The 27,529-nt window shown below is 37.1% G+C and overlaps 1 protein-coding gene across 1 annotated transcript in view; it reads right to left on the reverse strand.

The window, feature by feature from the left end:
* The window catches only part of TAOK1 (TAO kinase 1), a 149,178-nt gene that overhangs the window by 43,245 nt on the left and 78,404 nt on the right, over window positions 1–27,529 (reverse strand). Inside the window, 4 exon segments of the mRNA XM_027862402.1 lie at window positions 857–953; window positions 1,527–1,572; window positions 3,764–3,865; window positions 16,393–16,464. Of these exon segments, the coding sequence (XP_027718203.1) occupies window positions 857–953; window positions 1,527–1,572; window positions 3,764–3,865; window positions 16,393–16,464 (317 nt within the window).

Below are 27,529 nucleotides of genomic sequence, written 5' to 3' on the forward strand. Positions count from 1 at the left end.
CATCATCATATTACTTCCTAAATTCCAGACAGAAATTAAAACCTACTGATTTAACACTGCTCTGACTACCAAGTTACATTCCAATCTCCTTCTTTAGGAAGGCAGAATCCTATTGCAAATAAACTGTCCCTCCATGGGTAGTGTATTCTAATTAGATGGTACACACACTGGACTGTATAATGTACTCTATTCTAAAAATCAAACAATTATGAGGTCCCATGCACACAAACACCATTACTTAATAGATCCCAAGGATGCTCTCAAAAATCTTGAAAAAGAGTTAGCTTCCTTCCAAAGCTTTACAGGGAAATCATTTCTGCCTCCCAAAGTAATCTAAATAGTGGGGGAAATCTCCATAAATGGTTTCTGAATAAGGTTCTAATTAATTTTTTTTAATTTAATTTTCAAAGATCCAATTACCACACATTCAAAGGTAGTTAAATTGTTTATAGCAAGGAATAATGATGAGCAAATTTCTACCATATTAAGTTCCTAAGTCTCACACACTCAAGAAATCCCAACAGTTGCAAACAAAAACACAAGATGGAAATGAGGTAACTGTTGTGTTCGTGTTTTACTATACCAGTTTAAGTTCATCATTCTAAAACACAGTATTTCTATAAAAAACTGCAATTAAACTTAAAATTTTTAACTCTGTAAAACACTCAATTTGCTGTAACCAACAATAAATTCACTACAAGGGTGACTAAGCTATGGTAAATTGAGCAAACTAATCGTGTGTGTGTGTGTGTGTATGTGTGTGTGTGCATGCATGTGCATGACAGACAGAGAGGGAGGGAAAAGGAAGGGAACAGGAGAGAGGGAGAGATATGTAGTTGGTTCTCAAAACACTTACCTATGGATCATATTGTGAGAATGTAAGTAGGCCAATCCCTGGAGAGCACCATGTGTGATCGCTGCTATTTCCACTTCTTGTAATGGCTTTTTGTGAACTTAAAAGAATTTGTTGAAAATGAATAATTCACATTCTTTGATAGTACCCCCACCAAAAAAAAATTTAAAAAAAAAATGAAGTCTGAAAATGGTGGGGCAAGGGAGGGAGGTGAGAAAACCAAGCATTTCCAACATGACAAAGCGTAACCACACAAGCATATAAGTAGAGAATTACCAAGTTCAGTTTGTAAAACTGTAGCTCTTACTCGAATTTTTTACTTGCCAGAAAGTGCTAGGGTTCTTAAGAAATATAAGTACCAGCAAATATCCCCTCAAGCTCTGACCTCAAAGGAAAGACCTAGTTCTGCTACTGGTACAATGTGCTGAAAGAGGGTCTTCCAAGTGTAAGAGAAGCTAGCCCAACGGCAGGTAGGAAAGTAATGGCTCTAAATAGTACAATTTTATGGCACTAAAATATACCATTCTGTAAATCTAGAAAAAGAAAAGCTAAAGTTTCCTCTATTTTCCGTTATTTCTGTAGTTTTTATTTCACTAAATTAAAAATTCACTTTTGGGAAATCTACCAATGGAACTTTCCAATTTCATCACTTTAAGAATAAAAAGAAACTTACCTTCTAGTAAGTCTGAGGCTGATCCTAAACAATATTCCATTACAAGCTGCATGAAAATAATCATAAAAACATTGTAAGACCTCTTAAACTACATAAAAAGTAAAACAGGTTTATGCTGAAAATAAAAAAGGTAATACTCAAAGCAGCTGAATGGTTTAAGTTGTGAGTGAAGGCTTCAAGGCCAGTCAAAATTTACATAAAAAATGAGATATTTACAATGGTGGGATGGCAGGGGTGGGGAGTATACGTCTCTTTAAGTTTGTCCAAGGTTTGCTGAATGTTTTTACATGTAGGAGAAACTCTTAGATGCACCAAGTACAGCCTCCTGATCCCATGGGCATGGCTTTTACAAAAGCGCAGAGAGTGCCATAGTTTGGACCAGTACTCTTCAATGAAGTCCAATAGCTCCTAATCAAACTAATTATAACATCATACAGCTGTCTATTTATAACACCGTTCCTCTGGAATAAACTATCCCTTCTGCTTTAAGTTTGTCTATTTTCAGTGGCCTTTTGCTACCATCCTGTTTTTCCAGGACACTCTACGATGAGGCCAGCAATGTTGTATGGGTTATAACTTGGACATTATTCAATGACACCCTCTATTCAAATGGCTTATAGATTCAAGGGATAGATGACAGGGTTGAGGCATGTGATTTCTGTTGTACAGGGAATTCTCAGGTAATGAATCCCTCTGCATAGAGCAGATATGTTCAACTCAAAACTCACTTCAGCATGGCCCTCAAATAACCAGATCAAAGTACAACTGGAAAGTGTTTAGCAAACTAAATAAGAAATACAACACAGATAATGTTAATTTGTAGTTTAATAAATCAATCTGCAGCTCACTGGGATCGTTTCTATTTGAGTTGGATACTGAGTAGTCCTGTGATTTGCCTAGTGCCATATACCTAGGATGTGACGGGGATAGGATTTGAGGCAAGGCTTTCCAGACACTGCATCACACTTCTTTTCTGCCACAGAACTTTTCAAATTCAGAATCTTGGTTTGGTTAACCTCCAACAGTGACTGACTGTGGCCAATCCAGAAAGCAAAAACCCCTTACAGTTCAAAGGTCAAACATTTCAATGGTAACAAGAGGGCAAAATTTACCAATACTAAGCTTTAGACATTACACTCAAGTTTTTCTGTAATAATAATAATGATAATAGCCAGCTTTTACACAGTGTTTTAAAGTTTGAAAAGCACTTCATAAATGCTATCTCATTTAATCCTCCCAACCATCCTGGAAGGTATGTGTCATGATTCCCATTTTACAGATGAGAAGTTGTTAAGTGATTTGCCCAGGGTCACAAAGTTAGTAAGTATTAAAGGCAGGATTCAAATTCAAGTCTTCCTGACATCAGCACCCATATACCACCTAGCTGCCTACACTCGTCCTGAAAAATGATACAGGCAAGAAACGACACTCAGCCAAAAGTTCTACTCAATGGTGACTGTCGACCAGATGACAAGTGCTTTCAACTCACTCACATTCACTTTCTGATTTAAATGGCATAAAACAAGAACGCATGAGCTGCACTGACCTGGGTCTGACAGAAAACAATGCAAACCTCTCTGCTTATGACTTAAGTGTCTTCCACTTTCTGGTTCCAAAGTCTCTTTCACAGCAGATCCCTGATTCCTCCTGCTCACCTACTCTCCACTCCAGCTACACTGAATGGCTCACTCTCCTCATAGAGGATGCGCCATCTCCTGTTTCTTTCTGCACCTTCTGCCAGGCCCCTGTAGAGCTGCACAACTCAGGAGTTGCCACCTTCCACAGGCACCTATCCTGATCCTCTTACACTCCCACCAAAATTACTCTGCACATATGGACATGTGTGATGCTGTATATAAGCTCCCTGAGGGCAGAGACCATTTCTCATTGTCTTTGTTTCCCTAGCACCAAGCACAGTATCTGGCACATACCCGGCACTTAATAAATTCTTGTGGAATAGAACAGAATCATTTGAAAAACTCATTTCTAAGAAAGCAAGATAAAAACTTCTAATTTGTATATAAATTGAATTTGAATTTTTGAAAACTCTATAGAAATTGTGTTTCAGTTTGAAACATCCCAGAAATTCATCCCCTACTCCTCTGACATCTAAAGGTTCTGCATCTCCCTTTCTTAGAATGACTGAATTGTCAAGTGGCTCTGCTGAACAAACTCTCCATTCCGAATTAACCTAAACCCAGCCACCTAACAGGACAGGAGGCAGAGAGAACACTCACCCATGCCGTGTGCTCACGCAGATAGCAGCCTTTGTACTCTATGCTGTTGGGATGCTTTATTCTCTGTAGAAACTTGACTTCCTTAATAATGTCCTGCCATTTCTGTAAAAAAAGAATACACAGAAAGTGTCAATGGTCACTGTTTCAGAACATGTTAAAATGAAACAAAAACAATAAAACTTCCCTAGAAGGAATACTAGGGAGATAACTACATAACAATGTATTTTCTTCAGAGTTTGACACTTAGTTTTAAAATGTCCAACTAAAATTGGCCCCACAGAGAAAAACGCTTACTCTGTCTATAAAAGAAAGTCTTATAAGAGAGGAACGTAATTGATCAATTAGCAACTAGAATTTTGATTAAAATTTTATACATGCACTAAACACTGAAAGAAAATGACACACAAAAACCAATGCAGCGAAAATAAGAAGACAGGAAACTGGGAAACATTTTTTTTACAGTAAGCTTCTCCGATAAAGGCCTCATTTCTCAAATATATAAGGAACTGAGCCAAATTTATAAAAATAAGAGTCATTCCCCAATTGATAAAAGGTCAAAAAATATGAACAGGGAGTTTTCTGAAGAAATCAAATCTATAAACAGTCACATGAAAATATGCTCTATGTCACTAATTATTAAGGAAATGCAACTAAAACAACTCTGAGGCATTATCTCACACTTGTCAGATTGGCTAACACGACAGAAAAATAAAATGATAAATGCTGGTGGGAATATGGAAAAACTGGGACACTGATTCACTGTTGGTGGAGTCATAAACTGGTCCAAACCATTCTGGAGAACAATTTGGAACTATGCCCAAAGGGCTATAAAACTACTGTGTATACCCTCTTACCCAAGGTGTGTATCCCAAAGAGATCAAAGGAAAGGGAAAAGGACCTATTTGTATGAAAATATTTATAGCAGCTCTTTATATGGTTGCAAACAATCGGAAATTGAGGAGATGCCCATCAACTGGGGAATGGTTGAACAAGTTGTGGTATATGATTGTGATGGAATATTACTATACTATAAGAAATGGTGAGCAGGATGGCTTCTGAGAAACCAACTAAGACAAAACAATGTGAGCAGAACCAGGAACAAATTATACAGACAAATAGCAACATTGTACAAATGATTAAATGTGAAAAATTTAGCTACTCTGATCAAGATAATGATCTAAGACAATTTCAAAAGACTCATGATGAAAAATGCTATCCACCTGCAGAGAGAGATCTAATGAACTGAGTGAAGACTATAGTATACTTTTTTCACTTTATGTTTCTTGGGATTTTTTTGGGAAGGAAGGCCATCATGACTAATATGGAAATGTTTGGCATGACTTCACATGTATAACTGATATTATTACTTGCCTTCTCAAGGCCAGGGGGTAGATGGGAGGGAGAGAATTTGTAACTCGAATTATTTTTAGAAAATGAGTGTTAAAAATAAATAAAAATTTTTAGAAAGAAAAAAATGTCAGCATTTGGCATTTAGGTATTTTCCCCCCAATGACCAATCCAGTCCCTTAATTCACCACCATCTCATTTAAATAAATACTGCAAACTGTTTTTGTGGTGGCAAAGAACTGGCAATTGAGGGGATGCCCATCAACTGTGGAATGGATGAACAAGCTGTTGTAAATGTATCTGATGCAATACTATTGTTCTATAAGAAATGATGAGCAGGCAGATTTCAGAAAAACCTGGAAAGACTTATATGAACTGATGCTGAGTGAAATGAGTGGAACCAGGAGAACACCATACACAGCAATAGCAACACTGTGTGTGATAATTAACTATGACAGACTTAGCTCTTCTCAGGATTACAAGGATCTAAGACAATTCCAAAAGACTCGTGATAGAAAATGCTAACCACATCTAGAGAAAGAGCTATGAAGTCTGTAGATCAAAGCATATTATTTTCACTCTTTTTTTTTTCTTTCTCGTGTTTTTTCCTTTTTGTTCTGATTCTTTTTTCACAACATGACTAATGTGGAAATATGTTTAACATGATTATACATGTATAAACTATATCAAATTGCTTGCTGTCTTGGAGAGAGGGGAGGGAAGGAGGAAAATCTAGAACTCAAAATTTCACAAAAATGAATATTGAAAACTATCTTTACATGCAATTGGGAAAAAATAAAATACAAAAAAAATATACTACAACATATCAAAGTTTTTACATGTAAATGAAGTTATGCCTTCCATAATTTACAGGTTCCTAACATAATCTCACTGAAATGTTAATGAATCTTCAAGTATACAAGACAACTTTGTACAAATGGAGAAAAATTCAAGCCAGGTCTTCCTGATGTACTATGCCAAAAATTAAGATACCAAATTCAGGTAAACTTACTTTTAAGTAATTAAAACTTTAAAACCAAATGCTCTGCAAGGAAGACAATAGTCAGGAGAAGCTAATTTCCTTTGGCTAAGATTTGGGCGTAAGACATTAAAAGTAGATATTAAAATAGGAAATTAAAATTCACTTTTCAGAGCTAACTTCTACTAGCTATGACCACCAAACCTAGAGTCCATCTGTCTACACCTGAAACTGAGTGACCAGCATCTGCTTCAAGATCCTGATCCTTTTTTAGCATTCTACCTTATTTTAAGGACTTTACTGTCATTCATACTAACCCATGCCATCACCAAGATAGCTTACATCAGTAGGATTATGCAGCTAAAATTGTCTTCCTAATAATAATAACTAGTATTTTTATAGTGCTTTAAGGTTTATAGAGTCCTTTACAAATTATTATCTCATTTTATCCTAGTAACAACCCTAGGAGGTAAATGCTATTATTATTTCCACTTTACCAAGGAGGAAACTAAGGTAGACAGACTAAGTGACTTGTTCAGGGCCACACAGCTAGTGAGTCTCTGAGTTCAGGTTTTAACTCAGACCATCCTAACTCACTGTATCATGCTGATATTTAATGTAACCAAAAAAGAAGTCTCTATGTCCTTATTAACTCTAATAAGAAATGTTCTGTGAAGATGTCTCTACCCTACTTTGACTACTAAAGAAACTGTTCTGATATTCAGTCACTCGTTCTTTTCACAAAATTCAAAGGGTTACTAGAAACCAGATATAAACAGATTTAGTGTAAACAGATATTTTCATAGGCTATTTCAAGTTCTGTGCAATATATTACAGGATGTGAGTTCATCTGGCATCCAGATCAACCTGCTATTTAGTTGGGCAAACAGGGATGGGCAGATCTCTGCCTTCAGCAAGAGCAAAGACAGTTTCTAAGCCTCCCTACCACATACAATGTGGTATCTGAAACTAGCAGAGAGGCAGACCTAATTAAAAATGGATGCTATATAACCCAATGGAACTTATAAAACAACCCAGATTTGGGTGAACATTATTTTCTTAAAATGTTAAGGGGTTAAATATTCCACTAGCATATGGACTACGACTAGTGGATGGTTTTAGAATATCTATAGAAAAACCCAATGAATAGTCTCTCAGAATGACTAATGTGGAATCTATTGGATTATTTTTGGAAGATTCTTTGGGGTGATTGGATGCAGAGAAAGCCTGAGAAATCTGAGACATCTTGCTTAACCATGATCTTAAGAAACCTTCCTTTGCCTTGTCCCTCAGTTTTCTTTTGTAATCAAGAAAGAAAAAATTAGATTTCATATGGTGTGATAACATTTGAATAGCAACTTGGCTTAGGAAAATAAGATTTCTTACCATTCTTTGAAAGGAACTTTACAATCTGAATGTAAATAAAGTAACATATTGTAAATAAATCAGCAGCAGATCCAAATACTACCTCAAAAAGAATAGATTACTACTGAGGAGGCTGTTTTAGCTACAGTTCAGTATCATATTGTTTCAGTGTTATACCTATCAATCCACCAAAGGCTATGTTAAATCAATTGTGTATTTTTCTCCAGGGGTAACAGCAATCAAAACTTTTTAAAAAAACAATTTCTACATTGTCCATGCCCAAAAACTAATTTATCTCACTTTGCACTCTGATCCTTTCACCCCTCTATTGGAAGGTGGGTAGCTTGTTTCATATGAGTCTTCCTTCTGTAATCACAACTAGTCATTACACTGATCGGTTCATAAATCTTTCAAAAATTGTCTCACAGTATCGTTTTTGTTCTTCTGGTTCTGCTCACTTCATTCTACATCAGTTCATATAAGTCTTCCCAGGATTCTCAGAAATCATCCCCTTCATTATTTCTGACAGTGCAGTAGTCCTCTATCACATACATATAAAACTGTAACTTGTTCAGCCATTACCTAATAGTTGGTCACTCAGTTTCTAACTTTTTGCTACCACAACAAGAGCATTTTATGTTTCTCTTGACTCCTGTGTTTTAACTTCAAAGTTTCTATGCAGCTCTGGTCCTTTCATTTAGAATGCTTAAAATATTTTAATATTTCATTAAAGGTTCATACCCTGCCCCCAAACAATTATACTCAGTCTCAATGGGCAAGTCATTCTTGGCTCTATATTCTTAGCTTTCTGGAATACCCTATTTCAAGTTCTCTGCTCTTTCATGGTGATAGTTGCTAAATGATGTGTAATCCTAACTGTGGCTCCTTGGTACTTGAATTCTTTTGTTCCGGCTGCTTCTAGTATTTGTTCTTTGATTTGGAAGCTCTTTCCTGGGGATTTTCATTTGGGAGTTCCTTTTAGGAGATAATTAGTAGATTTTACTTTCACTTTGTCCACTAGTTCTAAGAGGTTTGAGCAGTTTTCCTTTATGCTTTCTTGAAATATGATATCTATCAGATTATCATTTTGGTCATGGCTATCAGTTTGATGATCCTTACATTTTCTCCCCTTCATTTATTTTCAAGGTCAGTTGCATTTGCTATGAGAAATTGTGCATTTTCTCCTTTTTTTTTAGTCCTTTGATTTTGTTTTATTGTTTCTTGTTTTATGAATCCATTAGTTTCTATTTTTCTATTCCAATTTTCAGTGAGTTTGTTGGTTGAGAAAGGTTTTTTCCCCCCTCTTGTACCAAACTATTCATTTCCTTTCCAATTTGTTCTTCCAAAGCTCTCAAATCTTTTCCGTTTTCCTCCCCTAGCATTCCCATTTTATTTATAAAAAAAATTTTAATTCTTTTTAACTCTTCATCTCTAATGTAAATTCTAATTAAATTTGTGCCGTATTTTTCTTTTAGGCTTTGCTTATAGATGTTTTAAAGTCATTCCCTTCTTCTGGGTTTGTATCTTGACCATCCCTGTCAACATAACAGCTTTTTATGGTGAGATTATTTTTTGTTTGCTCATTATTCCATCCTACCTCCTGACTTGATATCAGGGCTAGGTTCTGCTCCATTCTGAAGGGAATGGTCCTGCTACTGTTTTCTTAAGGATGCTGAGTGTTGTGTCATCCTAGGACCTCAGAGACAGCTCAGGCTGGGGACTTGTAAGCTTTCAGGGCTCCCAAAGTGGTTTGATCAATGGCTCACTGGTCTGAGCTCTGCAAGACCCTGACCTGGATTTGGGTCTAAGCAACAGGCCCCTGAACTTGCCCCCTTACACATTTCACAAGACAGCTGCTGAACTCAGTTGCTCTCAGCTACTTGGAAAGTTTTAGTGATTCAAAGGGAGAGAACTCTATGTCTCTCTCTGATCTGAGATTCCTGCCCTGGATACTTCTCTTCAGGCTCTAGACTGAAGCTGAGATCTCACTCCACTCTTCAGGGCAGGGCCACACAGTGGCTGCTTGTTTTAGAAGGTGTCCCCTGAAGGACTTATCTGTACAAAATTATTTATAGCAGCTCTTTTTGTGGTGGCAAAGAAATGGAAACTGAAGGAATGCTCATCAACTGGGGAATGGATGAACAAGTTGTGGTCTACAATCGGGATGGAATACATACGATTGTGCTATAAGAAATAACAGACAGGATAGTTTCTGAAAAATCTGGGAAAACTTACCCAGGGATGGGGAACCTGAGGCCTTGAGGCAACATGTGGCCCTCTGGCTCCCCAGGTGCAGCCCTCTGACTGAATCCTAACTTCTCAGAACAAATCCCATTCATAAAAGGATTTGTTCTGTAAAACCTGGACTTAGTCAAAAGGCTGCACCCAAGGACCTAGAAGACCATGTGTGGCCTTGAAGGCGCAGGTTCCCCACCCCTGACTGAACCAATGCAAAGTGAAATGAGCAGAACCAGGAAAACACTACACATAGTAACAGCAATACTGTAGTAATGATCAGATGTGAAAAACTTAGCTATTCCAATCAAGACAATGATCCAAGACAATTCCAAAGGACCCCAGTGAAAAAAACTATCTATCTTCAGCCAAGGAACTGATGAACTCTAATGCAGATTGAAGCATGCTTTTTAAAAACTTTATATTTATTGTTTTATTTTGCAATATGACTAACATGAAAATGTTTGGCATGACTTCACATGTATAATCTAAATAAAGAGGGGGGAAGGGTGGGAAGGGAGAGAATCTGGAACTCAAAATTTTAAAAAATGATTGTTAAAATTTTTTTTACATGTAATTAGGAAACATTTAGTGAAATTTAAAATATATAGATATAAATATATGTTAAAAGCTGTTCTCTGCTCAGTCTACTCTGGATATGTGACCTAGAGCTGTGCAGTAAGAGACAAAAAGCTGCTGGCTGATATCTTTTCCTGCACTGGACATAAGGACCTCATCTTGCCCTGGTGTAGAGCCTCTGACATCTTTCAGTCTCTGGAAGCTCTGTGCAGTGAGCTCTTGATCAGATCCCATCCACAGTGTCCACACTTCTCTTGTTTATCTCTTATGCTGACAGAAAATAACTGTGACTTTCTCTTGGATTTCCTGATCAGAACTCAGTCTAGAACATTTTCTAGATCTATTTGAAGTATTATTTGTTTGTTTGGGGGGGGGGGGGCGTTGGTTGTACTTCTTACTGCTATAATGACACTTTGGTTTTGCCTGTCTAGAAAGCAGATCTTTTAGTCTTATATCTAGCATGGATAGTTTTTACCAACCTATATTTTTAGCTGAGGGTAGAAAAGTACCAGGACTACAAAATGTGTGTGTATGTGAATAGAAATATAGATTCCTCTCCAGTTCAATCTAGTACTGAAGTATTATGAGCATTGAAACATAAGGACTCCTTCAGGAGAGCAATAATTCGTTTGTGCCAAAAGATGATTTGGTCAAAACTCTGGCACTTATGAAGTTAACTTTTATTTAACCAGAATAATTTTTGTATTTATTCTCTTCATGTCCATTCTGTACAATCTATGTATGTCTCTGTTGTTTCTTCCATTACAACATAAGCTGTCTGAAAGCAGAAATTATTTCCTTCTCTGTCCTCGTGTACTGGAAGGTAAGCAGTTGTGTAACTACAACCTGGAGCATGACAACTGTTTTCTAAAAGTAGATGACTTCAAATAATTAAAAAGTGAGAAACAAAACAATATTAGTATTTAAAGTATTCTCAGCATATTCTAAGTTGACTAGTCAAGCAAAAACTACACTTACCTATGTTGAAACAGACTCTAAAAAGAGAACCAGAAATTCATCAATAGCTTTGTCGAGAATCAGAATGGAAGCAATTTTTTCTTATAGGCCATATTCAGAATTTTAGTTTCTCAACACGTTAAACTCACATACTCAAGAAACTAAAGCTCAAATCTTCCTTGGATGACTAATTTGACACTCAAATCTTTTGGATTTACCAATCTTTTTCATTTACCAATGAAGATCACATCTTCAGTTTCAGATCTTTCACTGGGAAGCCTACAAATACTTGAAATTTCTTTTTGAAACAGCTTGTCACTTTATTTTCATCTGTATTGAAACTTACCATCGAAAAAAAAGCTACGTGTCATAATTTTGGTTTAGCTTTTTATCTCCCCCCCGGCAATTCTACATCCTTCCTTTTAAAATATATTATCTACAGTTTAACTACTCAAACCTCCAATTGCAGAAATGGTAAAACCAAAGTCAATCAAACCTAGGTTCTAACTAAAAATATGTTGACAGAAACATTCATATTCACTTTTGAAACTACATCCTATTCAACTTGGCCCAACTGTAACAAAAGCACAACTCAGAACAAAACATCATTAACAGTTCTATCTGCAATATGGGCTAGGTTGCACCACTCCCTTGGCTCTCTGTTTAAATCATGCATTACTTTTGAGAGGCAGCAGGGTACAGTAAGAAAAGTGCTAAGGTTAGAGTCTGAGGAACTGGATACAAATAGTAATTCTACATATTACTTAGATAATCCTGAGCTTCACTGTTTCTGGGCCTGTTTTCTCCCTAGTAAAATGAGGAGGTGGGAATAGACTACCTCAGAAGTCCCTCCCAGCTCCAAATCTATAAGGCTTCAAGTATAAGAAATCAAGGGACATTCTATAACTGTTAGTCAATTAATTGACCTGGCCTGTTTGTTCTAAAGTTCACAAAGTATTATAAATATGCATATACAACTTGAGGAAAAAGACAGAAGCTATCATAAACTGTTTCATTCTTGGGAACAGATTAATTATAGTCCATAGTAATTAAAACATTAAGGAGAGAAGTAGGTACAGAATATATTTTTATTAGTATAGTATTAGTAAATGAATTTGATGCTATAAAGCAGATATGAGGGAGGGGGAAAAAGAAAGACATACAAAAATTTAATCATGAAATTCAGAGAAGAGACTGGTATGGCAAATAGATGTATACATAGTTCGAAAGTTAACTGGGAGATACATATGAAACCTCTTCTCAATCTTTCAATAGGCCTAAGACAACAAAATTTTATTAGTAAAACATCATATTGACATAGAATTCAACTCAATTATTCAGTGCTGGCATAAATGCAGAGTAAATGTTTTGTTTAAGTTAAAATCACTCCTTTAGGAAAAATCCACATTCTCAGAATTCCTCATATTGATTATTTCTTACTCTACCACAATACTGCATCAATTCATATACTATTTTAAAAAAAAAGGAATTTACCCATCTTACAGGCATCTATGTTGTCTACAATTCTTTGCTACCACAGAAAGGGCTGTTATGAATATCTTGGTATTGTTTTTTACCTATTTGGGGGTATATACCTGGGACCAGAATTGCTGGGCCACAACAATAGTTTAGATATGTTTCTTGCATAATTCCAAGTTGATATCCAGAACGTCTGGACTAATTCAAGAATCTACAAACCATGTATATGGTACCTGTCTTCCCATGGCTTTACAGAAAATGATTGCTTCTGTTTTCTTAATTCTACCAGTTTTCAGGATGTGATGGGATCTGCTTTTATTAAATACTACAGGTAAGCAAATTAAATACCATGTTCATTGTGATCATTTTTAACAAGTATCTATCCATAATAAGATTAAATACCTTATAAAAATATAAAATAAATTCTAGTGCTAAACCTTCACTTTTTAAAGATGAAAACTTTACCCATTTTTAGATTGAAGATAAATATTAATTTGTTTTTTCGCTTTGGGGTTTTATATAACCAAGATACTACTTAAGTAGTTGAAATGAATTTAATCAGCAATAGTCAGAATTTTAATGAATTGCTCTAGAATATACTCTTTTTAATTCAATCCAACCCAACAAACTTTGTTAAATGCCAACAGTATATACATGGCGTAGTATTAGGTGACTGGGAGACAAGATAAAAGTAAGACACAGTATTTACCCTAAAAGAGTGTACAACATTGAGGATAATGGAGTGGGGACCAGGGTAAGAGATTTACACAAATAACAAGGCAGAATGAAGAAAGTTCATGCAGACAAAATGCTGCAAAAAATCTCAGAAGGGTGTGATAACTTTCACTTAGGAGAATCAGGAAGTGACATCTGAATGAAAAGGTAGAGAATGGGAATGAGGTGGCTGGGGAAGGGGGGAGTGAGGTAAAGGGGAAGGTCAATACCAGGCACAGGGGATGGTATAAGGCAGAAAGAAGCACAGGCAGAGAACAAAGGACGTTGAGTAAACAGTTTAATTTGACTGGAAAGTGCAGTACAAGAAAGTACAAGCAATGAGAAGGGGAGACTGGAAAGATAGGACACTACACTGTGGAGGGTGGTGAAAGACAGGTTATGAATTATTTTATTTTATAATATTTATTAGGCAATTGGAAGTCATGGAAGGGTTCTGAGTAGGAGTGGCCTAAATAATGCCTTTGAAAAGTCACAAAGACAGTAACATAAAAGACTGAAGAAAGTAAAGACTAAAGACAGGAAGACCAGTTAGAAGGCTGATACAAAAATCCAGCTTAAGAAAATAGGAGGGGGTCTGAAATAGGGAGGCTACAGTGGAAGCAGAAAGGATGAACCTAAGACATAATACAGAGGATCAAGCAACTAACTAGATATTTAAGGTGACAATGTGTCAAAGATTACTTTGAAGTTTCAGGTCAGGTCAAATGGATGAATTGGTAGTAGTGGCATTAAAAATTGGGGAAGAGATAGAGTTTTTGTTTTGTTTTGGGGGTCAACCATGAGTTCAATTTTAGAAATGACCAGTTTGAGGTGAGCAACAAATCTTGGTAAAGCCATATCTATTTGGCAGATAGAAATATAGGAATAGATCTCTGGGGAGAGGTCTATGGGAAAGAGAGATTTGGGAGTCATCTGAACAGAGGGTAAAAATTAAGCCCTGGAAGTGAATGAGCTAAATTCAAATTAGCATTTAATTAGGTATTTAGAATGTACAAGGCTGGGGATAGTAGGAGAGAGGGGAGAGAGAAAGAGGGGATAAATCTCCAATAGATAAATAGTCAAAGGATAGGAACAGTGTGTAAAAAAAGAAATGCAATCAAAGGCTATATGAAAATATGCTCCAAATCATGAATATAAAGAGAAATGCAAATCAAAACAAATCTGTGATTTCACTTCTTGCCCAGCAAGTTGATAAAAGCAACAAAGTTGAAACAGTCCATGCTGGAGGGGATATGGTGAGACAGGAACACTAATGAACTGTTGGTGGGGCTGTGAATTGGTCCAACCATCTTGGAAAATAAAAGGAATTTTGTCAGAAAAGTGATGAACCTCTTTGGACCCTGTAACCCACCAATTCCACTACTTAGCATACATCCTCTATTAAATCAAAGAAAGAAGGGAAGGAACAATATATACCACTTTCTGTGGCAGTAAAAAACCCCAAATAAAGTGCGTTCCCACAGACTGGGAAAAGGCTGAATGAATTGTGGCAAATAAATGTAATGAAATATTATTATGTAACAAGAAATTACAAACATGAGGAATTCTGAGAAACATGAACTGATCAAGACTGAAATAAGAAATATACACATACACACAAAGACAACAAAAATGTAAATGAAAAGAATAATAAAAAGCCAAACTCTGAACAGAAGACAGAATAAAGAAAGACACAGAGAGAGACAGAGATCTCAGACACAGTCATGAGGTAAAAAAATTACAATTGAAAGAGACATTACAGGCCAATCAAGTTCAACTCCCTCACCTTCATGGATGAGAATACAGAAGCCCAAGGAAACGCAGTGACTTGCCCAAGCTCACACAGGTAGCAAGTGGTCAAGACAGGATTCAAGTTGGGGTTCTTTTAACTCCAAATCCAGTGTTTTACCCACTGGACCACGTTGTCAGCCTTACTGGGTTTTGCTTAACTATTTTTCTTTTTACAAAGGAAGATTTGATTGATGGGTGGTAAGATGAGGCTTGCCTAAAACTAAAACTGCGGTATAAAAGTAAAGATATCAATGAAATTTATTTTACTATTTTTTTAAGAGACGTAAGAGGGCAAGGGCAAAGCCTTCAAAGACAACTTTGTCAAGAGCAGGAAGAAGATGAGAAGCCAAAGAAGAAAAAAAGAGCTACGCAGAGAAATACATTTGTGCCATGTCACGGAAGTCAAAGGAGGCTAGAATATCAAGGAGTGGTTAGTTCATAGGGTCAAATGGGCTATAAGGAAGTAATTAACAATGTCAGGGAGAATAGTTTCAGTAGAGCAGTGGTGGAAAGAGAAGTCAGAGTGAAAGGGTTTGAAGGAGTCAGTGGGTTTTAAATTAAGGAAATGGAGGCAGATTGCCCATTTGCCTTCATTAATTTTTTTTGGTCTTCATTAATTTTGAAATGTGTTTGTCTTACTACCAAGTAACTAAGATAGCAACTATTTGCCCATTTTTAACGTTACAATAAGAGCTTACTTATCAGGCCGCCTTCCTTCTATCAATGGGGATTGTCTATGACTATACACAGTGTTCCACTGGCAGTACAGTGAGTGACTATTCACGTGGGTGACCCTAAGGTAACCTCACAGTACTAGCTGAGCCATCAAGAAAAACAGGAAATTCAAAAGATATTCTAGGTCAGTGTGCTTATAGGATCATTAAATCACAGTGAGGGCTGAGAGGGGCCGTGGAGGTCACCTAGTGCAACTCTCTTTGTCAGAGGAGGAAACTCAGGCCCATAGAGGTTGAGTAACTTAACCCAAACCATACAAAGCTGCAGAGCTGAAAGCACAGACTGCACCCTAACCCCAAATTCAGGGTTCTTTTCATTACGTTATCAGGTTATTCTGCAGTATTCCAGCCTTTGAAAACTAGGTTAAGCAAATTATGTGAGCATCCCCAGGATATCCCTTCCTGATCAATCCCTTGTCAGAGTTTAGCATAAATATAAATTCACATACCTCATTGGACTGCTTTCCACTGTAAGACATCTTCTTGATGGCCACCACTTCATTGGTGCGCACATCCCGTGCCTGCAACATCATAAAGAAAAGGGTTTTACTATGCCATTTCATACATTTTTCCAAACAATGGAATCTGTGAAAGCACTATAAATTAACTACAAACAGTGGTCCTTCCCTAGTCCCTGTCCTGTTTCCAAGGTTCCAAACATCCAATGTGCCTACTATGCCAACCCACCCACTCTCCCCTACTGCACAAGATGATGTAGTTTTATTTTGAGGCTTTTGAAAAACTGAAGGAAGGTGGGGGGGGGGGGTGAGTGGGTGAGTCAGTCGGTCAGTGTGGCTGCTACAATAACTGAATCTATTTTGTTCATTGAAAGACTAGTCAGGAAGAGAGAAAGTTGAATAAAAGTATCTCCTCAATATATTCTACCAGTAAAGACTTCCATGAACTAATGACGAGTGAAGGGAGTGGAACCAGAAGAACACTGTACAAAGTAACAGCAACACCGTGCAATGATCAACTCTGAGAGACTTAGCTCTTCTCAGCAATACAATGCTTGAAGACAATTCCAAAAGACTTGTGATGGAAGAAGCTGTTCCCATCCAGAAAAAGAACGATGGAGTCTGAATGCAGATCCAAGCATACTATTTTCATTTTTGTTTTTTTCTTTCTCATGGTTTTCCCTTTTGTTCTGATTTTTCTTTCATAACATGACTAATGTGGAAATATGATCAATACGTTTATGCATATATGACCTATATCAGACTGCTTGCGGTGTTGGGGGGAGGGAGAAAAATTTGGAATTCAAAATCTGTGAATGTTGAAAATTATCTTTACATGTAATTGGAAAAAAAATACTATTAAGTGGGGGGGGGAACATTCTACCAGTTAGAAATTCATAAGGATTTATGAACTTTCTAGCATGTAGTCTCTATAGTTCAGCCCAGTGTGTACCACTATACAATTCTAGTGGGGGAAGGGAGAGAAGAGTGAGGAAAAAATACAAGTGAAGAGAGGGTTATACCTACTTTTCCTTTCCGCCTCTCTTACTGGTAGGTATCTTAGGGACTCCTAAAACCTTTCTCTCAGAAATGAGCATGTGCGGGTGGGATCACAGATACACTCTGTTTTCTCAAAAACCCCAATCCTGGACTTTAGGGGTAGTGAAGGAAAGACTAATTTCAACAATTTTAAAAGATCCTTTTGACAATAGAGAGCATACCTGCTATACCAATAGCAAGCAGGAAACCCCTGAGAGATCCAAGAGAGACAGACCTCGAGGAAGGGATAAATCATAAGGGGAGATGGAAGAAGGGGCACACACTAACTAAAGAAGAACACAAGTAAACTGTAGTGATTACGAGGCAAGCCCAAGATGGCATTCCACACAATTACAGTATGAGGTTTCTAGGGACATGTACAGTATTGTCAACGTGTGCTTCTTTTTCATGTTTTAACCCCTCATCCCCTGGCAGCACTCAACAATGACCCAACATAATTGCTAAATATAAGGTAGGTTCTGAGTTTAAAAGCATTCTGCTCAAGACAGCTCCGCTGATTTCTCCCTGGGTGGCAAAAATTCTCCCTATTTTATCTTTTCCTTTCCTCTCCAAATAAAAGGCCAAAACAAATAAAAATGAAATAAAATTTTATTAGTTCAAATCAAGTGGGGAAAAGGCCAATCTGTATTCAAGTCTAAATTATGAATGTGTATTTAAATTAAGAAATGTATTCTAAATATAATAAGGCTGAAACAAATCTTCCAAATATAGCGCAATCTCCAATTTATGAAAGGACTGGGTTCCAAAAGTTCACTGGTTAGTTCCATTGAAAAAAACAGTGGTTGAGTTTTTAACCATAATGCAGTTGCTATACCATAGATTTGCCATAGAAAAAAATAATACTGATGATATACTTTAAATAAAATAGAGAAAACATAATTGAAAGTGGTATTTTTATTTATCTTTTAGTTACATGTTTGCATGGTTTTGTCTTTCTTTTTTTCAGAGCTTACCCCAGTGCCAGGCACATAATGGGAACTTAGTAAACGTTGGTTGTCTTGACATGATCTTAAATGCCACTGATTGAGGAAATGGAGGTTTTTAAAAATTTTTATTTATTTTTAGTCTTTAAAATTGTATTTATTTTTTAGCTTTCAGAATTCACTTTTATAGTATTTTGAGTTCTAAATTTTCTCCCCCTCCCTTCCCTTTCCAAGATGGCATGCAATTGACATAGACTACACATGTACAATCATATTAAACATATTTCCACAAGAAATGAAGGTTTAATTACAGAAGAGAGAGAGAGAGAGAGAGAGAGAGAGATATGAATGGAGACTTTTGTGGAGGTTCTAAGAGGGACTTCTGTTTAAGGCACGATAACAGCAATTTTTATTACCTCTAATTTGACTTCAAAACATGAAGCTTTCCTTTTTCCTTGATAAAAATGTATCACTAGAACTACTATTATGTTTATCAGTCATGATTAAGACCTTGAGATCTGAAGGGCTCACAAATGGAATAAGACAAATAGAATAAAGTAGAAGGAGATACAAGTGAGTTTTCTTAAAATGACTAGAACCAGACCATAAATACCAGATTACTGCAACATCGTTATTACATGCAAAAGGAAGCTTAGGCTCAGAGAGTAAAGTAACTAACCCAAAGTCACACAAATAGTTAACAGTAGCCTGCCTGAGCACAGAGCTCCTTCCAAACTATAACATCACCTCCTCTAGAAAAGGTGACTAGGGAGAATGCTGCATCCTGAGAGCTTGTTCAAAGTATAATTAAACTGTGAGTACTAAAGACAGAAAAAAATGGGAGGTAAGCAAACAAACCATTTAACCATTTGGAGAATCCAATTTCTAGATTAATCTCTAAATTTCTTTAAAGAATTTGCTATGAGACATGTGTAGACACATTCCAGACAGGACAAGAAAGGAGGTTGGACCTGGCTATGAGTTGACGCTGCTGGCCTCAGACAGCAGGGAAGGCCTTTGGGTTGGAAGCCATCACAGCAGTCAGGGGAAAGGCTGGCTCAGGAGATGGGAAGGCATCTGTTATTAGTGTGTATAATAAATATGCAAGTCAAGTATTCAAAGCTTGATGACTACCTACATATTGTGTGGCCTAGGATGCAGGTCCTTGGGGAAACTGCATTATGAATAAAATAAGAATGGTTTTTAATTCACATATTATTTGAATTCCAATGGTTCTGGAGACTAGTTAAATCTATATCTTTAAAAGTTTGGCATGGGGGCAGCTAGGTGGTGCAGTGGATAGAGCACCGGCCCTGAAGTCAGGAGGACCTGAGTTCAAATCCAGCCTCAGACCAAACACTTGACACATACTAGCTGTGTGACCTTGGGCAAGTCACTTAACCCCGATTGCCTCACAAAAAAAAAGAGAGAGAGAAAAAGTTTGGCATGAACAATATTATAAGGGGATAATTAGTTTGCTTTCTTGATAAACAATGCAAAGTATGCCTTGGTGGTGTGATTCCAATTAAATGGACATTCTTTCTCTAAAGAGTTCATCTATTACGTGCATCATCCCATCTCCTTCCAAGTTAAGTAACCAGGTGGCCGGATTATTCCTATGTTAAAGATGGAAAATCAGCAGCACAAAATGATCAAGTGACTTTTAGTACATTGTATTTGTATATACGTGACCGAAAGTCACACAAGACTTGTGACATTTGTCATTAGGTCACTTGATTCCTGGTTCAATGGTCTGACTACCCAATTATCTCACAGCCATCTACTATCAACCAGATTTAATGTCATATTTCTCAATCTGTTGATCTACAGAGGCAGTCTCCTCTGCTATATAAGACTCTAGGGTTCCGTTTCAAAGACATATTTTGATACTGTGTTCTTGATTATTCTGCCTTGTTGAAAACAGTTCTGTTTTACAAAGCAGCATTCATATCCCTTTGGAACACACTTCATTCAAAGGTGATCCTCTCTCCTAATTAAAAAAATAATAATAATAATGGGTTGGAGAAAAATTCCCGGTAGTTAGATATGTGGTGACAGACACAATGATCAAAAAACATCAGTAAGGCAAGAGGAAAGACTAAAAAGAAGCAATGTTTTAAAAGAGTGAATTCTTTAACAATGACTTAGAAATATATTATTTAAACTAACAATATGAATTTAAAAACAGGAGAAAGTGTTTAATTTTCATTGGCAGAAATGAAAAAACTTTTACATTATTATTAAATTCTATTAAGTAATGAGGTAGAAAGTCAACGTCAACTGTGTACACTACCACTGTTGTGACTGAAGTTAATTTGACGTACAAACATGCATACACATACACCAGCAAGCTATCAATAATACGGAAACCAGTATAAAATTATGTAACAAGCTCTAATTCTTTCATACAGTTGAATAAAAATTTTCAAAGCTTTTCATTCTACTAAATATCCAAGGCACAGGATTCGAGGCCTTAAAAGGGGAAAGTACTTCTCAAGATAAAACAGTTTCATACCCTCATTTTATGGATGAAGACATGGGCACCAAAAGGTAAGTGATTTGCCCATGTCACACAGACAGTAAAAACGGCAGAACTGAAAGTCAAACCCATGACTCAGAGGCTGCTGCCATTTTCACAAAACCACAATATTCTGGCAAAATAAATATTTCTGAAGCAGGCCACAAAGATTCCTAATCTCGCTAAGATTCAACTACTTCTAATTTATTGGGACTACAGGTCTCACTATTGCACCTGTACCTGAACTGTTATAGTTCATTTTTTTTAAACAACTGTGAACAATGCAGAACATACTTTCTACACTTTTAGACATTCTATCTTCCTGCTCTTAGAATTAAAGAGAAAACTAGCCACGATTCAAGTTGTTGCAAGAACTCTATCCATCAAGATTATCTAGCCTTATGATTTATTCAACAAAGGAGCAGTTCTAGAAGGATTTGAGCCTTTTCTCCTTCAAGCTACTAAAAGCAAGTCAGTACTTAATGTCAGAGCTCATCCCAGAGAGTTCAACCCTCTTGCACATATAAGAAAAGTGAAGTGACTTGCCCAAAGCTAGTGGCAAAGCTGGCATCCAAATGCAGATCTTCTAACTTACATTCTCCAAATAGCCACATCTTGCACAGAAATAACCATTTTCCTAATAACTGTTTCCCAAAACATTCCTCTTTTTTTTTTAAACACTGAAATGTAAATGTCCAGTAAAGTCCCCCTTTGTTGCCCCATTGGAGAATAGCAGTGAACCCTGTGTTCTCATACACTCTGCCAATGGAGCACAAGCTCTGCACAATTCTACCACACTGGAAAGATGTGGAGTATGGGCGTGGTGGGAATCTCGTATCAAACCACCAGTCTAGCTTAATCATGAGAGATTCATCACCAGGCTGGCTGTAGAGTAATGGATTTTTTTAGTCACAGACATAGGCTAGGCTTTGAAGGCATGTAAATTCCAGTTTCTATTTGTTTCCTCATTTTATAATCACAACTAGCTAGATTTGAATAAAGGAAAAAGCACAGTAATAAGTGCATACTGTATCCAAAGTACTACTAAGAGCTGGAGACACAAACTGGAACCTTCAGTTGCCAGTCATGAAGCGACAGATTTAAACAATTGGTGATACAGAAGGAACACCCATCTAAGGCTCACATCAGTAAAACTCAAATCTGAGAGGCTGAATTTATTTTATTAGGACTGCCATGAAAGCCACTTAAGACTTTTAGCTAGATATTAATTGAAAAGACGTTTTCAAAGTAATCTTTTCAAATGATAAACATTTATTGAGCACCGACCAGGAGCCTAGCACTTAGTCAAACTGCCCTATAGTACCTGCAAGGGCAAGGCAATCAATTCAATTCAACCCTTATTATCCTTGAATTTCAGGCCAGCGAGTCCAAACTTAACTCCATAGGCAAAAATTCAATTCAACAAATATATCATTGATAGGAAGTTACTGAAGACTCTGGATTACAGTAGTACCATGATTCAATCTGTGCATGAAGGTATATCTAGCAGCTGTGTGCAGGATAAAAGGAGATTAGAGACAGAACTAGAATAAAGCCATCAGAGCGTTGTCCCAGGGTGTTAACATGGAACAGATGAACTCTCGCCCACTTGTCCACTCCCCCACCTCCAAATTCCCTTGGGGCAACAGCTGCAACTCTAGTTTAAGCCTTCATCACTTCTTGCCTGGACTTTTGTAATAGTCTTCTACACTGTCTTCCTACCTCAAGAACTGATCCTCCACTATTCAGGATAATCCCCTATTCTGACCATGTCACTGCCTTCCAGGATCATCTATAAAGCTTCTCTGTTTGACATTTAAAGCCTTTTATAAACTGGCCCTTCCAGCCTACTATATTATTATATCCTCTATGGTTCATACACTATACAGTCCAGCCAAACTGTCCTGGTCCTCTTGCTTCATAGATATTACTCCATCTCTCCTCTCTGTACTAGTAAACTCAATGGCTGTCCTCCACATCTACTTGGACTTCACCTCTTAGAATCTCTGGTTTCTTTTCAATTTCAGCCCAAGTGAGCCTCCTATATCAGGCCACTCCTCATCCCACTCATTACTAATATTCTCACTTGACCCCAAATCACTTTGAATTCATTATATATACACTGGTCTATGCCTATGTTGTCTCTCCCAGGAGAGTGTTAGTTCCTTTGAAGGCAAAGACTGTTTCATTCTTATTTTTGTCTTTGTTATCATCAGGTATATCACCAGGCCAAGCAAAAAGTGGTAGCCTAACAAATAACTGCTGAACAACTCACTCAAGGTCATTCTGTTCACTGTCTTGGCAAACCTGTGTCCACAAAGAAACTACAAGACCAACAGGAAGGAGTACTCTGGTGTGATGGGGACACTACCTAAGATGTTTCAGGCTATGTACTGTATGGATGCTGTAGTAATTCACCATTCATTGAAAAATGGGTTCTACAGCACACAAGCAGAAAGGATGGGAAGCAGAACAAGAAGATGGTTTCAGAAGGATCTCTGATCCCAGCACAGACTTGCCATTTCTATTTAGGCTAAGTTTTTAAGTCAAGCCTTCACAAATGAGAAAATACATGTACTGACACGGTCATCCTTCTCTACTGTCTCAAATCATTATGTGTTAGGACATAGAACTATAAATGTACAGCTCTGTAAAGACATCCAACACATGAAAAAATTACCTTTTGTAAGACTTAATATATCCAAAGAATTAATCATAGGATTGCTTTCAATAGCAAACTCCCACAATGTTGGAAGGGATAATGTACAAAAATTGGCCTTATATAAGAAATTATATATGTTGTAAAACAAAATATAAGCATTAGGGCGCCCATTTTCCATCTGGACCTAATTCTACAAAAAGCTTAGGAGACGAATCAGTGGCTACTAATGCTATTTGGTTTAACCTGTTGGGATCTAGGTTGACTATTCCAGAGGAAAATGTGAGTGGGTAGATAGAATTTCCTTATTTCAAAAAAAATTCATACCAACATTCTATATCTTTAGAAAGAAAAATCTGGTGGGAAGAGGTCAACAGAATAGACTGATACAATCAGGCACATTTACTTCAATAACTCAAGAGGAATATGTAAACCAAAGCTGGAATAAGTAACACTTCCTTTATTAAGATTATCAATACAAAATATATTAGAGGTAACCTTAATAATCATTTTCTTAGCCCACTGGTCTGCTATAGTTGGTTTTTAAGAAATATTTCTTGGTTGAGCTAATACAAAACTTTTTAAACACCTAGAACCAAAGTTTCAATTGAATTTAATTAGCTTTATTATCTCATTGGCTTTAGCCGCTACTGATTATGACCGCTGAAGTTAGCTACTATAAGTAATCCCTTTTTGCTGAGTGTTCGGCAATTTCTATTTCTGCTTCTTTTTTTTCCCTCAGAAAATATCAACTTTTCTTTTTTCTTTTTTTGCTTTTTGGCTAGGCAATGAGGTTAAATGACTTGCCCAGGGTCACATAGCTAGTAAGTGTCAAGTGTCCGAGGCCAGATTTGAACTCAGGTCCTCCTGACTTCAAGGCTGAAGCTCTGTCCACTGCGCCACCTACTTTTCAAAATTTATAAGGAATTAACTTGAGGACAACAGAAAATAATTTCTTTTGATTTACAATCCTAATAGGAGCCAGATTTTGGTGGGACATTTAATAGAAGTTGGTTGAATTAAAGAGCCTCTTCTACAGGTTTAAAGACTATTACATGACAGAAATGAAAACAAAACAAAACACAATGTATACCAGATAAGTGAACAGGAGAGACAGTTATTGTTTTTCTACTGCATTACCTTGGATTTTTTTGGTTGGTCAAACATTTGAAGTTAATCGTCAAATTTCTTTCTTTCTTTTTTTCCCCCCCAGAGACATGATCTTAGATACACCGGCATGGCAGAAAAAGCTTTGGACTGGAGGCAGCCAGGAGGCACAGTGGATAGAGCACTGGGCCTGGAGTCAAGAAGACCTGAGTTCAAATCTAATTTCAGATACTTACTAGCTGTGTGACCCTAGGCAAGTCATTCAGGTGCATTTGTCTCAGTTTCCTCAACTATAAAATAGATAATAATAGCAACTATTACCTCATATGATCGTTCCGAGAATCAAATGAAGTAATGTTGGTAAAGTAATTAGCACACTGCATAGCATATAGTAGATGCCTAATAAATGATTGTTCTCTTGTAAGGTCCTAGTTCGGAGCCTACTATTTACAAATCAAATGACTTTGGAAGGTCACTTAACTGTTATTAGACTGTGTCCTCATCTACAAAATGAGGGAACTGAATATGAAGACGTCTTACATCCCTATCAGCATTAGGAGCCTGTCTATGGTTCTCCTCTGGTAAAGACGGGGGAAACATTTTAAAAAAAGAAGGTGAAGAAAAACCAAGAATAAATAAAACTTAGGGAAATAAGGGATAATCAAAGAAAACAAAATTGAGACAATAAATGCCACTCTTCTGGAATCTGAAGGAAACACAAAATTCTTTTTCTGATGAACATTCAGCTCCCTAAAAGAAAGGGTGCACGCAGTGCCCCTCACTGGGCAAACTAAGATTCCAGAAGGAGCTTCCTTAGGCTGCACCATCAGATCTTCCACGACACCCAGGAGGACAATGAAGAACAGTCACCTGATTCTAGTATCCCCAAGGTAATACAGGCAGAAATCCTGAGCATTAAGGCACCGCCACTCCATTTCCATTATCTTCACCATTCACATTTTATCAGCAAAATTTGGAGAAAATAATGACTTGGTCATTTATTTCTGGTTGCAGAAGGTCTCTGGTCCGTCTTTTGTCAGAGCTCAGGGCTGGTTAAGTATGCAAGATGCCTTCACTAACCAGCTGATCTGTGCTGAATTAATTTTATACTGAAATGCTTCTTGTGAAGTAACTCTACAGATTTTTCCTGAATAGGCAAACGGCTCTTAAATGATTGATGTAATTGTGTTTTTCATTTTAAACAAAAAAAAAATTTACTAAAAAAAAAAAGTCTCAAAGTAGAATCAGAAATCAAACAGTATAGAAGAAAGCGATCTGGGTACTGGCTAAAAGAGAGAGGAAGGAAAAGAAGGGGGAACAGAATTTATTAAGCTCCTATTATGTGCCAGGCTCTGTGTTAAGTCCTTTACAATCATCATCTCATTTGATCGTCACAACAACCCTGGAAGGTAAGGGCTGTTATCATCCTTATTTTACAGCTGAGGAAACTGAGGCCCAGAGAACAGAAGGTACTTGGTCAGTGTCACCCAGCTGGCAACATTCTAGTCCCTGGCTCTTCTACTTCCTGGCTATGGGACTTAGTCCACATCATTTCTCCTCTGTCTGCCTCAGTTTCCTTCTACATAAAATGAAAAGACTAGACCGGCTGATCTATGTGTTCTCTTTGATGGTATTTTGGTTAATGTTACAAATCTGACCCCAAAGAAGGTAAGCAAGCACAGTCTTTGGTTTACCTCACACCAGCACAAAGCCTCTGTTCTTCACAGTTGTCATATGCTCAAGTTTCCACATTATAAAGACAGATTGTTTAATTTTAATTCTGAGCTAAACTGGGGGCTTTGAAGATAATCCTTGTTAAGGGTGGCACTTGATTTCAATGCCATCATAAAATAATTCTAAGAAATGACATTACTATGCTAGTCTAAGGATCTCTCTTTTGGCCAGCAAGAGCCCACTTTCCACTGATCCCACCTGCAATCCCCCCTGACTCAGCAGACTCTGGAGAGCTGTTGCTGCTGAAGGACTCATCCCACAGCAGTTAGCCCAGTAATGAATCTTCTGAAACTCTAAGCCTTTCCACATTGATAAAACCTAAATTTATACTCTGCTAGTAGAGCCTGGAAGAACCTGGGGTGACTTCTCTAGATCCAAATATGGCATCAGAGCAGGACTTGATGGAGGAAATACTCTTACTAGAAAACTAAAAATCACACGTTCACTACATAAGCTGAAATATCTAGGTTATACCGAACAAAAAAAAAAAACCCAACAAAATTCTCTCTCCAGTTGGCTTTAAAAATTTCATGACATTGTTACATACAGGCATACCTTGTTTTATTGTGCTTCACAGATGTTGTTTTTCCTACAAATTGAAGGTTTGTGGAAACCCTGTGTCGAGCAAGTCTACTGGCCCATTTTTCCAACAGCATGTGTCCACGTTGTGTCCCTGTGTCATGCTTTGGCAATTCTCTCAATATTTCAAACTTTTTCATTATTGTTATATCTCTTGTAGTGATCTGCGATCAGTGATCTTTGATGTTACTATTGATGTTCTGGAGAGCAATAAACCGTACCCATATAAGACGGCAAACTTAATAAACGTGTGTGTTCTGACTGCTCCAACTATCCACTGTTCTCCCATCTCTCTCCCTGTCTTCTGGCCTCCCTATTCCTTGAGACACAACAATATTGAAGAATATTACATAAACTTAGTTGATAAAGCGGTGGCAGGGTTTGAGAGGATTAAAAAAGTTCTACTGTGGGCAAAAGGCTATCAAACAGCATCTCATGCCACAGAGAAATCTTTTGTGAATGGAAGAGTCAATCAACATGGCAAACTTTATTGTTGCCTTATTTGAAGAAATTGTCACAGGTGCCCCAACTTTCAGCAACTACCCTTCT

This window comes from Vombatus ursinus, unplaced genomic scaffold, assembly GCF_900497805.2.
Source record: "Vombatus ursinus unplaced genomic scaffold, bare-nosed wombat genome assembly UNPS02014768.1, whole genome shotgun sequence".
Lineage (NCBI taxonomy): Eukaryota > Metazoa > Chordata > Mammalia > Diprotodontia > Vombatidae > Vombatus > Vombatus ursinus.